General features: G+C 36.7%; 1 protein-coding gene and 1 long non-coding RNA gene across 2 annotated transcripts; one reads left to right on the top strand and one right to left on the bottom strand.

Moving 5' to 3' along the window:
• Positions 1-1,324: 1,324 nt before the first annotated feature.
• Positions 1,325-2,749, top strand: LOC126800351 (uncharacterized). The gene is made up of 4 exons (XR_007672705.1): positions 1,325-1,453; positions 1,549-1,681; positions 1,791-2,012; positions 2,423-2,749. It is a non-coding gene; the product is annotated as an uncharacterized LOC126800351 (long non-coding RNA).
• A 4,217-nt stretch (positions 2,750-6,966) lies between these two features.
• LOC126800208 (LOB domain-containing protein 27-like) lies at positions 6,967-8,074 on the bottom strand. The gene is made up of 2 exons (XM_050527524.1): positions 7,257-8,074; positions 6,967-7,066 (listed from the first exon to the last, which is right to left on the bottom strand). The coding sequence occupies exons 1-2, from the start codon at positions 8,072-8,074 to the stop codon at positions 6,967-6,969; spliced, it is 918 nt and encodes a 305-aa protein (XP_050383481.1).
• Positions 8,075-12,886: the final 4,812 nt, after the last annotated feature.

Raw genomic sequence — 12,886 nt, 5'->3', positions numbered from 1 at the left:
CTAAGTTATGTATTTAAGCTAAATCCTTGTTGTTATTGGCTGGGGTTTTATAAATCTCGTCACTATGATTGGGATTTCCTATTTGTGTTAAGAGTTTCATTTGAAGAAAAAAGGGACCATGTATAGGGCTGCCGATGAGATGCTTGCTTATCATTTACGATCTAGACAAAAGTCTATATAATGGAATCTCTTGCTGTTTAATTATAATTCATTCAACCTATTATCTACTCTCTCTTTTTTTATATAAAAGAAGAAGATGCAGAGGCCATTCAAAAAAAGAAGAAAATGCAGAGGGATCTTTAGCAACTTGAAGCAATAATATGATTGTTTTCTTTTTTGACAACTTTCGGGATGATTGAGAAATAATTTGCATATATTTCGGAAAATCAATTTACATTATGCAGCCGACGTATTTGATAGATGCCAGTTTAAGCTGCATACAAAAGAAGACTACTTCTAGAATGAAATATGAAATAATCGGCCATTTTAATGTAATTTGATCAGTTGGCAATCGAGAAGCAGATTCGCTATCAATAATAGATTACTCAGGTTGACTAACATGTTTCAAAGTCAAATATTATAATTGAACTCGTTTTAAAAATTCAGTGAAAGAATAAATATACATGTTATACTTTCATTATCAATGTCTTCTATAAGCAAAGATATGCAGAATTAGCTAATGCATGTATGTGCTTATTCTATTCCGGCATTCAAAAGAAGATTGAAATCTAAGAACAATTGAAAGATGTTGCTACTTAGCTAATGATGGCCTAAATGATTTTCTAGTAGTGCAATTGGCATAAAGGATAAAAGGCATGAGTTCTAGGACAACTTTCCTTAGAGCTCAAATAAAGTCCTTGACCATTACAACATTTCCCTAATTCAACTCAAGGTAGGAACCCTAAATTTTTTTGTACAATAATTGTTTCATTACAACTTTCCTAGGAGTCCCGCAGGTTTTGGCTAATAGTTAGAAACTTGTTAACACGTTACTAATATCTCTTCTCAATTATTTGTTACGAAGTACATGAACAAGATAGTTTATGATATTATTTATCATCTACACTAATATTGGTGTATGGTATTAGAGTTGTGGGCTTGATGAACACGAAGGTCGCCCTTCCTCGAAAGAACTAATTTCTTACTTGTTCAACCTGATTGAGCACCATATCAAGATTGAGAACCAAACCTCTAATTAACTTAAACGTAAGTACTCAGTAACTCATATACTTGTGAATCAAAATTTCCCTATGGTTGAAACTAGATTAGAGTTAAACAAACACTGAATTTGGGCCCCAAGTCACGGACCTGGGCCACCAGACCCGGCCTTGTCTATACGTGTAGAAACTTGGTAATCCCATTCGACTTTACGGCAACGTACGATGTTCGCTACGAGGAACCTCCGGCGACATTGCTTCAAGTCCGTCTCTCCACTCCCCAAAGTTCCCTTTAGGTACCACCTTGTCTCTCTTTTCTCCCTCTCTGCAATTTTGGGTTTTACTTCACCAAGTTGTTACCTTCAATAATTTATGCCTCTTTAACATTCAGGGGTGGTCGCTCCTCACCGACCATCGGCGGGGCCGCCGGGGATGCTCCGCGTGGGTGCTGTATCCGACCAGAGCGGCGTCTACCTTTTGTTGATCCCGGATCTTACGCAAATATCGATCTTTGATAGAAGAGGGTACGTACGTGTATATGCACGCGTTTGATGTATTCGTTTTAGCGTTTCAATTGCGTACGTATCTGAATTTGAGCTTGTTATGTATTGTGCTGTTATAAACCACAAACAGATTACCCTTTTAAAAAAGAAAATTCTGATTTCTCTGTGAGAAGGAAAAGGTATCTGTTTGAACAGTGGAGTGAACAACCACGGATGTTTTTGAGACCTTTCAGCGAAATCTTAAAGGAGGAACACGAACAAGAGAGGAGGGAAGCTGAAGCCATAAAAGTTAGACTCCGCCAGATACAGTTGACTAAAGCTCTTTTTAGAGCTCTTAGGAAAATGAATCCAGGTGAAAGCAAGCTTTCGATACTTATTTCTCAGTCTTGACTCATGTTTTTCAAAGTAAGCTCTGGATTGTTGGTTGTTTTGAAAATTGCTTTAATGAATTTTACAATCAGGTCCAAAATACTTGTGGGAAAGTTGGCAGGGTACAATTTTCACTTACAATTTTGGTCATCTAACGTCATTTTTCTACTATATGACCTCTGTGTATTAATTGTAATGGAATTATTTTGTTTGAAGAACATGAAATGATTTATCACTTTAAAAGCTCAAACTTGAAATTTTTTTAGTCGGATCGCTGGAATCGGAACTCATTTCCAGCGTGTTTTTGAAACATTTATACTCTAAACTATCTGTTTTTCACTTATTCTGCTTCTGTTCTAACGTAGTTTTATTTAACCTTGGCAATGGCACCAGCGCCTCAATATTGTGAAGTTTGTATGAAGGTCGTGGATCATGTCCCATGGGAGTGTCCATACTTGAATAGTGTCCCAGACCCTGATACCACTCCTGTTGGCAATGGCTATCAAATATTTTGCCGTCACTGCAATAAGTGGAATCATGGCCACCCCTATGGAAGATGGCAAGGATATGCAAAGAAACTGAATTGGGAATATTATTGGAATGGTATTGATTAACTTCTTTATTCATGTCGGTCCCCATTTTCAGTGCAGTACTTAAATGGACATAGAACTTTTATGTTGATAAGAATCTCTAAATGTGTCATCTTGTTGAGAAGCTTTAACTTATCTTGTCGCACTGCTATCTGCTTCTCTTTTAGACTTCAGTGAAGATAAATTATATATGACTCACCTTCACTCATTTGTGCTGTGATCTCACTACATACTCCTCCGAAGCTACACCATGGAACTTGGTTCTAAACGCACCAAGTGGAACGGTCCCCGAATACGTTTCGGTTTTGGTTTAAATTTGGGGTTAGATAGTGCGAGTGTTCGGTTCTACAATCTACATACATAGAATGGCATAACAGAATTAAATAACTGGTTCAAATCCATGATGGATTCAGACACAATCAAGACAAGGGAAATGTTGCAAGTTGTTTTCCCTAAATATGACATATTATCTAATAGATTAATAATTATATATAGATACCCGCCACTATTTAGAGTAAAAACTCAAAATGATACTTAAATTATCGTAAAATGTACTTTTTGGTACCTACGAATTTTTTTTCACTTAAAATGGTGCCTGAACTATTATACTATTACCAAATTTGGTACCTAAACTATCGTGAAAGGTAGATTTTGGTACCTACGAATTTTTATCCCTTAAAATTGTACATGAACTATTATATTGTTACCAAATTTGGTACATCTGTTAACTTTTTCATTAAATTGATAACGTGACATGTATTTAGAATGACAAAATGGTATATAAACAAACTTTTTATTTCTTATCTCCCTAATTTTTTTTATTTTTCCTCTAAAATTCAAATTGATTGAAAATTTGGTGAACTTGATAAATCATACCTATATTATTTGTAAATTTATTTACAATATTTTTTATTTATGAAATTTGTAATTTTAAGATGAAAATCAACTCTTGTATCACAAAACATAACACAAGTTTTGTTTAGTAATAATAACAAAATTAAATTTTCAATTTTGCCCATTACTTATTTGGTCAAAAAAGTTAAAATATGGAAGCGGAGGCGTGTAGAGCTGGTTTACTTCTTGGAATTAGCCAAGAATAGTCGGATATTGACATTGAGAGTGATTAAGCCATTCTAATTACTGCTCTGAACAATAAGATAGAGGATTATTCTGAGGTAAGTCGGGTTGTTAATGATTGTTAAAGTTATTTGTTGGCTTTTCAGTCTGTCAGAGTCAGACATGTTTACCATGAAGCAAACGGTGTAGCTGATAGGTTAGCACGTCTTGCTTGCATGTCTCATATTCATAATGTTTGGATTTGGGAGACCCTGTTATCATTCAGGATGTTCTCTATGAGGATTTATCGCGTTCTAATGTTGTAGCATGGGGTTTAGGTTATATGACGCCCCCCCCCCCATTGCAAAATTTATCTTATGTTTTAATAAATGGAATCATACGTGAGGATAAGACTCCCAGCTAGACTCGGTTCCAAACCCCTTTTAAAAAAGTTAAAATATATACCACGTCATCAATTCAATAGAGAAACTAACAGATGTACCATATTGGGTAACAATGCAATAGTTCAGTTACTATTTCGGGTAACAAAAATTCGTAGGTACCAAAAAATACATTTCACGATAGTTCAGGTATCATTCTGGGTTTTTTTTTCTATTTTTGTTAGAGCCCCCGAAATTCGAATGATAAAAATTCAAATTCGAAGCCATGAAAACTCTAAAACAAATATATTGAAAACATCTTATAGTAACAGTGTATCGAAACTAAATTCACAGTACGACTCAGTCGACTTGAATAATACATAGCCAGTTTATACTTCAAGTATTATAACAAATGGAAATGTAAAATTCACTTAATCCTGACCACAAAACAGAAGAAAGAAATCTTCAACAATGTTCAGAGTAAGCCCTTAGAAACTGCTAATCCCCACCTGCAGAACTATCCACTACACCATCAAATTGGTGCACCGGATTGTAAACACAAACCAGGTAATCTTTTCAGTCTGTATGAGTAAATCAACATTATAACATACATCGTGTACAAATGAAATATAACAAATAACATTTAAAGACAAGTGTACTCATGAGACACTGGACAACTCATCTGGTTGTCCAATATTATTTAAAAATATGTGTACTCATGAGACATTGGGCAACCCATTTGTTACCCAATATAATTTAAAAACATGGGTACTCATGAGACCCAGGTACTTATATGTTACCGCTCATGCAATACACCGACATACACTGAGCAACTCATCTGTTACCCAATATCACTCAAAACATGGGTACTCATGAGACCTAGACAACTCATTTGTTACCCCTCATGCAGTACACCGGCAGACAAAAAACTATCCATGAAACAATGTCCAAACAGGCACGCGTGACCTCAAATGATCCTTGAGATTAATGTAGGTTGCATTGAGACACTACCAAGAAAGACCGTTGGTTCTTTTCTTGATTGTACAAGATCAAACTCAGATGCGGTCTCGAGCATAAGCCATTCTTGAATCATAAGCGAAGCTATCATACCCCTTGGTTTCCTACTCAGTGCATCAACAATCACATTTGCTTTTCCAGGATGGTACTCCAAGGTGAAGTCATAATCCTTAAGGAGTTTCATCCATCTCCTCTGCTTCATGTTCAACTCTTTTGAGAGAATATATACTTCAAACTTTTATGATCCTCTCATTATAAAATCAAAAAAGTTAGCATGCATGATGTCCACACAACACCTAATTCATAAAGGCAACACGATAAGAATCATAACTCAATGAGTCCACGACTACAACAGAACACCATCTTGGACTAAGAATTACTCTCGAACAGTTCACCAGAGAATCGACTAACACACACAATGCAATAGAGAACCTATACCGCCACCACAAGAGAGATGCATCACGCACCCTACCACTCTCACCAATTCTTACAGTTGGAAATCAATTACATCTACATGCTTCTATGAGTGGTATGCCACAATTTGCAGGACAAACAAAGAAGATCTTTATCTCCCGATAGTGGAACATGAGAATTAGGTGGACTTTACAACACAAATCCCAACACGACCACAACTGAGAAATACACTACCCCTGCTTCGTGCATGCCTCAAAAGAATGACACATGACCCCACAGAAACGCCCCAGTGGCACCATCTAAAGTATTGGTTTCCCTACAATTGTAGTACTAATAAGTTCAGTAACCACTTCAACATAAACATGATATTGGGTCCACCATCTCTTCCAGATTCACCCAAAATTATCGATGCATTACCACTATAAACAATTGTTTCTGTACTTTCATCAAGAACCCCTAATGGCCACCTAATTATTTTGAGAAGTCAAATGCTCATGCTCAATTGCTAAAGTATTTGGCCAAAATATCTGCTCTGCAAGCAGCAAGTAAATGATCACTCCCTTATCGTAAAATTTAGCCATTGGTGAACTCTCGAGTTAACATCTCCTTATCCAACAATAAACAACCTGATGCATGAAGAGAACTGAGCCTCCAAGTCTCCAACACTAAACACCATTTGTACTTGGAAGAAGAATTCGGTCCTCAACCGCTCCTTTACAAAAGTTAGAAGGTGTTTGTCACGAAAAAATCGTTAAAACACTACTAAGCTAAAGTCATCTGATTCCTTACCTTCAATAAAATTATTTCACCGCCACTGCGTATCATTTGGATCAGTGGTATAGCTACGATCCAATTCTCAACACTAGAAAAATGATTACTTTCACGAAAGTTTAGCGTTCTTAATTAAATGATCATCTAGCAAATAATTAAATCATGACGGATGTCCTCACCCAGTCTACTATAGGCACCACAATGATACAACAATGACCAACCCCATCACTAACTAAAAACCCGAATCAGAAGCAGTCAAGCAGGTTGTCTATGGTACTCGATCTCGGGAGATTTGCAAATAGTAAAGATTATATTTGAATGGAATACGATTTAGTTATTTCCTTATCTTGCATCCCTAAAGATTAGACTATTTCACCCACTTTACATAGTTTTTTACTTGAACTAAAGCACAAAATAAAGTTCAACTTATAGCTATTAATAGATCATGCGAACTGTACTAGCTAGTAGTGGGGCAATTGTGAAATTATTGAAATGCAATCGCAATCTTTAAAAAAAAAAGTGACACATCGATCTCTAGATTATTATTGGAACAAAAGAATTTGCAAGTTTACTAAACTATAAAAATTGTGTAACTTTCAACAGTACCGAATTATGGAAGCAAAATGCAACTTAATCAAAAGAATGACTATGAAATTATCTCGAACAATGAATAATTATTACTTCTGTTGTCTTCTACAGCTATATCACACTAGCTTGTCAGACTGAAACATGCTGCTGCGCTCTTGAGGTCATTCTGTGAGACGTGTTCTAACGACTGCGTGTTAGTACCCTTGAACGCCGACTCGGCACTGTAAATATACAAATTAAATGAGAAGTTTATCAATAAAAATGTCTAGCACATACATTAAAGCATTTCGAAATATGTATATAATCAATGACTTTTTTAACTATTCTCGTGCAATATTGATATGCAATTCACCAAATGTGACCATTTATACATGACTCGATTCTAATTGGAAAAGAAAAAAAAATGTATACCTGGATTCACAAGCCTCTTTCGATTCGATGTACGATTGACGATCATCAGCAATTGTATCAAATGGAATGTCATCGTAATCATGAGGAACATCCATTTCTTGTTGAATAGGGAACCCTTGGGATGTCATCAAATTATGTTGAACAGCCACAGCATCAACATTATTGTTCCCATAATAAAACTGCTGAACTCTAAGAGGCTTTACCACACTATCATTCTCATCGATGTAGAGCCCATTAATCCCGTTCGCCAGATACTCGTTCGCCATCAACGACATCCCACCACCACCGGCGCTGCTCCCGGCGGTAGAGTTATACTGATGATATTGGTACTGCTGCTGGTAGAGCTGCAGCGCCTCGTGGTCGTTTGTTTGAATCCCTAATTGCAACTGTGAAGATGGACACGAAGGTGAATTATACTGGTACTGGCACTGGTCTCGGCATATGGCGAGGTGGGAGCGGACGTACCGGAGCTCCTCAAAAGCTTGCTGGAGTTGGAATGTTAATTGGTTGATGATTCCCATGCATCCGGTGACCGGAAACTTGGCTCTCATATTTGATTCGTAGATAATGGATCTCATCGCCTCTTCTTTCTGCTCCGGGTGAGTCTGCTTCAAAATCTTCATGATATTTGAAACCCCGTAGAGGCGGTGAGAATTTTGAAACATTTTGGGCTGGTCGGCCGGAAAATGAGGAGCGAGATCGCAGTCCTTGGTGCACCGTCGTCTCTGGTATTTGCACGCAGCACAGGCCTGGCTTGTGCCTCCTTTGATCGTCATGGTCGGGAAGTACGAGCATTCATCGACTTTTTTAATGATCATAAATCAATATTCGATAATTTAGAGGATGTTGCAGAATTGATTCGTGAAAGTGGAGATCTAAAGAGATGGGTAGATGAAAATGGGGGTATATATGTGGCTTGGTTTATTAGCTGGGTTTTGGTTTCGATCTGGATTAGAATGAGCTGACCAAGTAAAATTTGAACGTTTCTCTATTCAAAAGGTGGAACTTGTTTAAACTGAATTTTAAGTATATCGGAGTCATATGTGTACGGCAGTTGTATTTACAGATTAGCTATACATGCAGTGTTTGATCTCTCTTTTTTTGTTTCTGCATATGAGTGTAAATTACTAGTGTGCCCTAGCTTTTTTGAAATTTTTTAAAAGTCACCCATCCACGTACTAATTGTAGTTACTCTACCAAATAGCCACAAAGTTCTTCTTTCATGTGACCTATAATTAGTGCATCTTTATCAAACGTGCCACAATGTAACAACCCTGAAATTCTGAGCATAAAAACTCAAAATTTCAAAGTCGTTAAACACCAAATAATCTCAATAAAAAAAATCGAAATCATTAAAGCGTCACAGCGGATCAATTCTGAGTTCTCAATACAACTCAACGAACCAATTATTACAACCCAAATTTATACTCCATACATAAAATGGAAATGTAATAATCCTCACAAATCACTCACAAATCCCACAAATGAAATTACACAATTTCTCACACACAAACCCACGCTAAAACCTCACCACAAGTAGGATAAGAACGACTTCAAGCCTCTGTAGTCGTCACCCAACTCCCACTAATCAGCACCTGCAGAATTATCCCCTACACCATCGAATTGGTGCACCGGGATTGTCAACACAAACCCGGTAAGCTTATAGCTCGTATGAGTAAAATCAAAATATAATTCGCATATCAAAATATACGAAAGATCACAAAACAACAAATATAAATGCCCCCATGAGCCAATGGTCAGCCCATCTGGTTGACCCAAAGAAATATGAAATAAAAAGCTCATGAGGAAATTAAGTAACCCTTCTGGTTACCCAATGCATTTATAATACGGGTACCAAGAACGCTGGTACACATCTGTTACCCCTCTCGTAATACACCGTTGATATTGGATAACCACCCGCTACCCAACATCCAAATACACCGAGTACCCATGAGCAGATAACCACCTGTTACCTCGCATGCAGTACTAAGGCAGACAGACTAGAGCTCTAACTGTATCGTAACTTTCGCCCGGCCAAAGGCTAGGTTCCGACTTGCCACACACGTACAATAATCTCACATCATATTGTACCAAAAATCACGTCCGAAGACAAATCACATTTTAACAATCTCAATGTTAAAAACACGTACAATAATCACACATCATATTGTACCACACATCACGTCCGAAGACAAATCACAATTTTTAACATTCACCGTGATAAAATCATGTACAAAAATCACTCATCATATTGTACGTTTTAAACTTTCTCGACATCACCACAATACAAATCATAACAGTATATTATATAGCAAACTATATATATTCGTATTTATTTACCATTTATACAATATATACATAGTCCACTATATCCTATACATGTCATATTTTTAATGAATTACTAATAGTACGTAATTTAATGAACTATATATATATATGTACTTACTACCATTATACTATATATATGTAGTCCACTAAATTATATACATGTTGTAATTCATTTGATAAACACACTTGCAAAAAAGTTGAATCACCACGAGGGTAGATTCGTAATTCAGTGATATTTTACTCACCTTATCGACTTTAGCGTAATTCCTCAATTTCTGATAATAATCCCTTTCCTCGATTTAGCGATCACCTTAAAAAGATAAAACAAGCATTTAGAATCGTTTCGTAAACCTTTAAATGCCGAAACAGTAATAATCGGTTACTGTTCAGCAATTTTCGGTTTTACGAAATTACTGTTCACTGTTCACTATTCACGGTTACTGTACAATACTCAATTAATACATATTTCTGTACGTATAAATAATATATACGTATTTCTGTACGTATAAATAATATATACGTATTTCTGTACGTATAAATATTAATACGTATTTCTGTACGTATAAATATTAATACGTATTTCTGTACGTATAAATATTAATACGTATTTCTGTACGTATAAATATTAATACGTATTTCTGTACGTATAAATATTAATACGTATTTCTGTACGTATAAATTTTAATACGTATTTCTGTACGTATAAATATTAATACGTATCCGTACGATTTAAATGTAAATACAACTCAGTAAATAAAATTTACTAAATTACCCTTTTACAAATTACTTTTTACATTTACTGAAAGTAATTTATAATTACATTTACCGTAGGTAAAACTTAATTACATTTACCATACGTAAATAAAATTTACATTTACCGTTACACAGTAAATTACCAAAATACCCTTTCAGTCAAAACTAATTACACCGCCTTACACGGCGGCGCGTGTGGCACACGCGCCACCTCCGGCCGGCAGCGCGTGGGGCCCACGCGCCGAGGCTAACCACGGCGCGTATCGCGCCACCGCTACCTCAAATCCCTCCTATTTTCTCCCCTCTCCTTCCCTCCGGCCTTAGGCCGCCCCTGCACCACCCCACGCTTCCACACGCGCCGCTTTAAGCGGCGGTGTTCAACACCTCCACCACTCCTCCGATCGCCACAAAACAACCCAAAAACAACAACAAATCAATCACATAACCCATCTATACCAATCCTCACCTCGAATCAGACATCTGGATCGTCAAAAACGACGTTGGCGAGCTCGAGATGCCGGCGGCCTTGTAGTTGAGCAGCGGCGGCACCTATCGTGGTTTTTGATCGCCGATTTGTCGCCGGTGGCACTAGGGATGTGGAGAGATGATGGTGATGCAGTCCCACGCCTTGGTCTCACCGGTGGAGCGTTTGGGCGACGGAGAATCGCAAGGTTTCGGGTGAGAGGGAGAGGGAGAGAGCGATCGGTGAGAGGGAGAGAGAGATGTGCGGCGAGGTGAGTGAGGGGAAGGGGTTTCCACAAATGGAAACCCTAAAACAAAATGGTTCTATTTATACCAAAATCTAAAATCGGAAAACAACTTCTATCGTTAATAACTTTTACATACGACGTCCGATTCGAACGCGTCACATACTCACGAACTCGTATCGACGAGCTCTACAACTTCCGTGAAGAAAGTTTTCGCAACCGAGCGACAGAATAAAAGTCGATAATTTCGTTCGGAAACGTAACGTTTTTCTTAATAAACGTTCCGAAAACGTTTCCGTTTTTTTCGTTTCAAGGCAACGTAAACAATAAGTTTCATTTTAATTGAAATTCCAAAACTTAATAGAATTTAATTCAATTCAAATAATGTTTGAAAACGAGGGTTATTACAATCTACCCCCCTTAAAGGAATTTCGTCCCGAAATTCAAGCTCACTCAACAAACAACTGTGGATATCTGGTCATCATGTCTGACTCTAGCTCCCAAGATGCATCACCCTCATCATGGTGACTCCACAGCACCTTGACTAGCTCAACTTCTCTCTTCCGAAGCTTCTTTGTGGATCTATCTAGAATACGAACCGGTTCGACCACAAATGTAGCATTTTCCTTCACCTCAATGGTGCTATGATCAATCACATGTGACTCATCTGGTACATACTTCCTCAACATGGAAATGTGGAAGACATTGTGAACACCCGACATACTAGTAGGCAAGGCTAGTCGATAAGCTAGTTCGCCCACCTTCTCAAGTATCTCAAAGGGCCCAACGTACCTCGGTGCCAACTTTCCTTTCTTGCCGAATCTCACTACACCTCTCATAGGTGAAACTTTCAAGAACACATGATCACAAAGCTTTGATTTTGCTGCGACAAGTTTTAAATGTGGCCTCAGTTTTGAACTCTTATATATAGTATTAGTTCTTTGTTTAAGTTTCAGTTTTGAGGTCATGAATCAAAGTAATCTTAGTTATTTTTTGTTTTGGCAAATTCGTTCTTATTTGTATATTTTCTAAATTAAAGAACATTCCTTGCTCTAGCTTGGTATCCAAAGTGAAAAAATAAAAATAAAAATGAAAAATATAAGTGGGATAAGGGCATAAGGCCAGGTATAATACTTTAATTAGGTGTGAACGTATGACGAAATTCAAATTTAATGGATACGTATCACTGATTACTTTAACTAAATTGAAGTGGTGTTGCATATGCAGTTATACAAATTCAAAATTGTAAATACTTGACGCAGTAAGTTTACTAAAAAATTCAAAATAGTTGGATATGTTGATATGTCTCCATTACTATAACTAGAAGTCCTCATTTGGTGTGAATAACTTCACTAAAAATGAATCTGCTAAATATATGTACCAACGTTAGAGAGAATGATAAACTTAACTAATAATATAAGAGAGGATCAAAAGAGTAAAACAATAAAAATAAAAAGAGAAAAATATAAATTACAAGAGATAAAAAGTGGCAGTTGAATCTGTGCAGATACACAGGTAAAAAACTAGTACTTATATGTATAGTAGCTGTCACATAATTTGAACAGCTAATGTGATGAATGAGTTTATGAGAATGATATAAATAGTATGACTAACACGTACACGAAAGACAAAATTAGAATGTAAAAGATAATCAAATGAGATTTTTTTTAGGTTAATCAAAATTGGAATAGTATGACTAACACGTACATTAAAATTTTGATTTTTAATCAAATGAGATTTTACTCACGTTACGACGTTAATAACCCGATCTATCTCACTTGAGATAGCTAGCTAGACATTACCAAAGAGGATTTTCCTTTCAAATCCTAATTAGTTAAAATA

This window comes from Argentina anserina, chromosome 6 (assembly GCF_933775445.1).
Source record: "Argentina anserina chromosome 6, drPotAnse1.1, whole genome shotgun sequence".
Taxonomy (NCBI): domain Eukaryota; kingdom Viridiplantae; phylum Streptophyta; class Magnoliopsida; order Rosales; family Rosaceae; genus Argentina; species Argentina anserina.
Note: the sequence above shows the minus strand (reverse complement) of the source record. Positions and strands in the feature narration are given on the sequence as shown.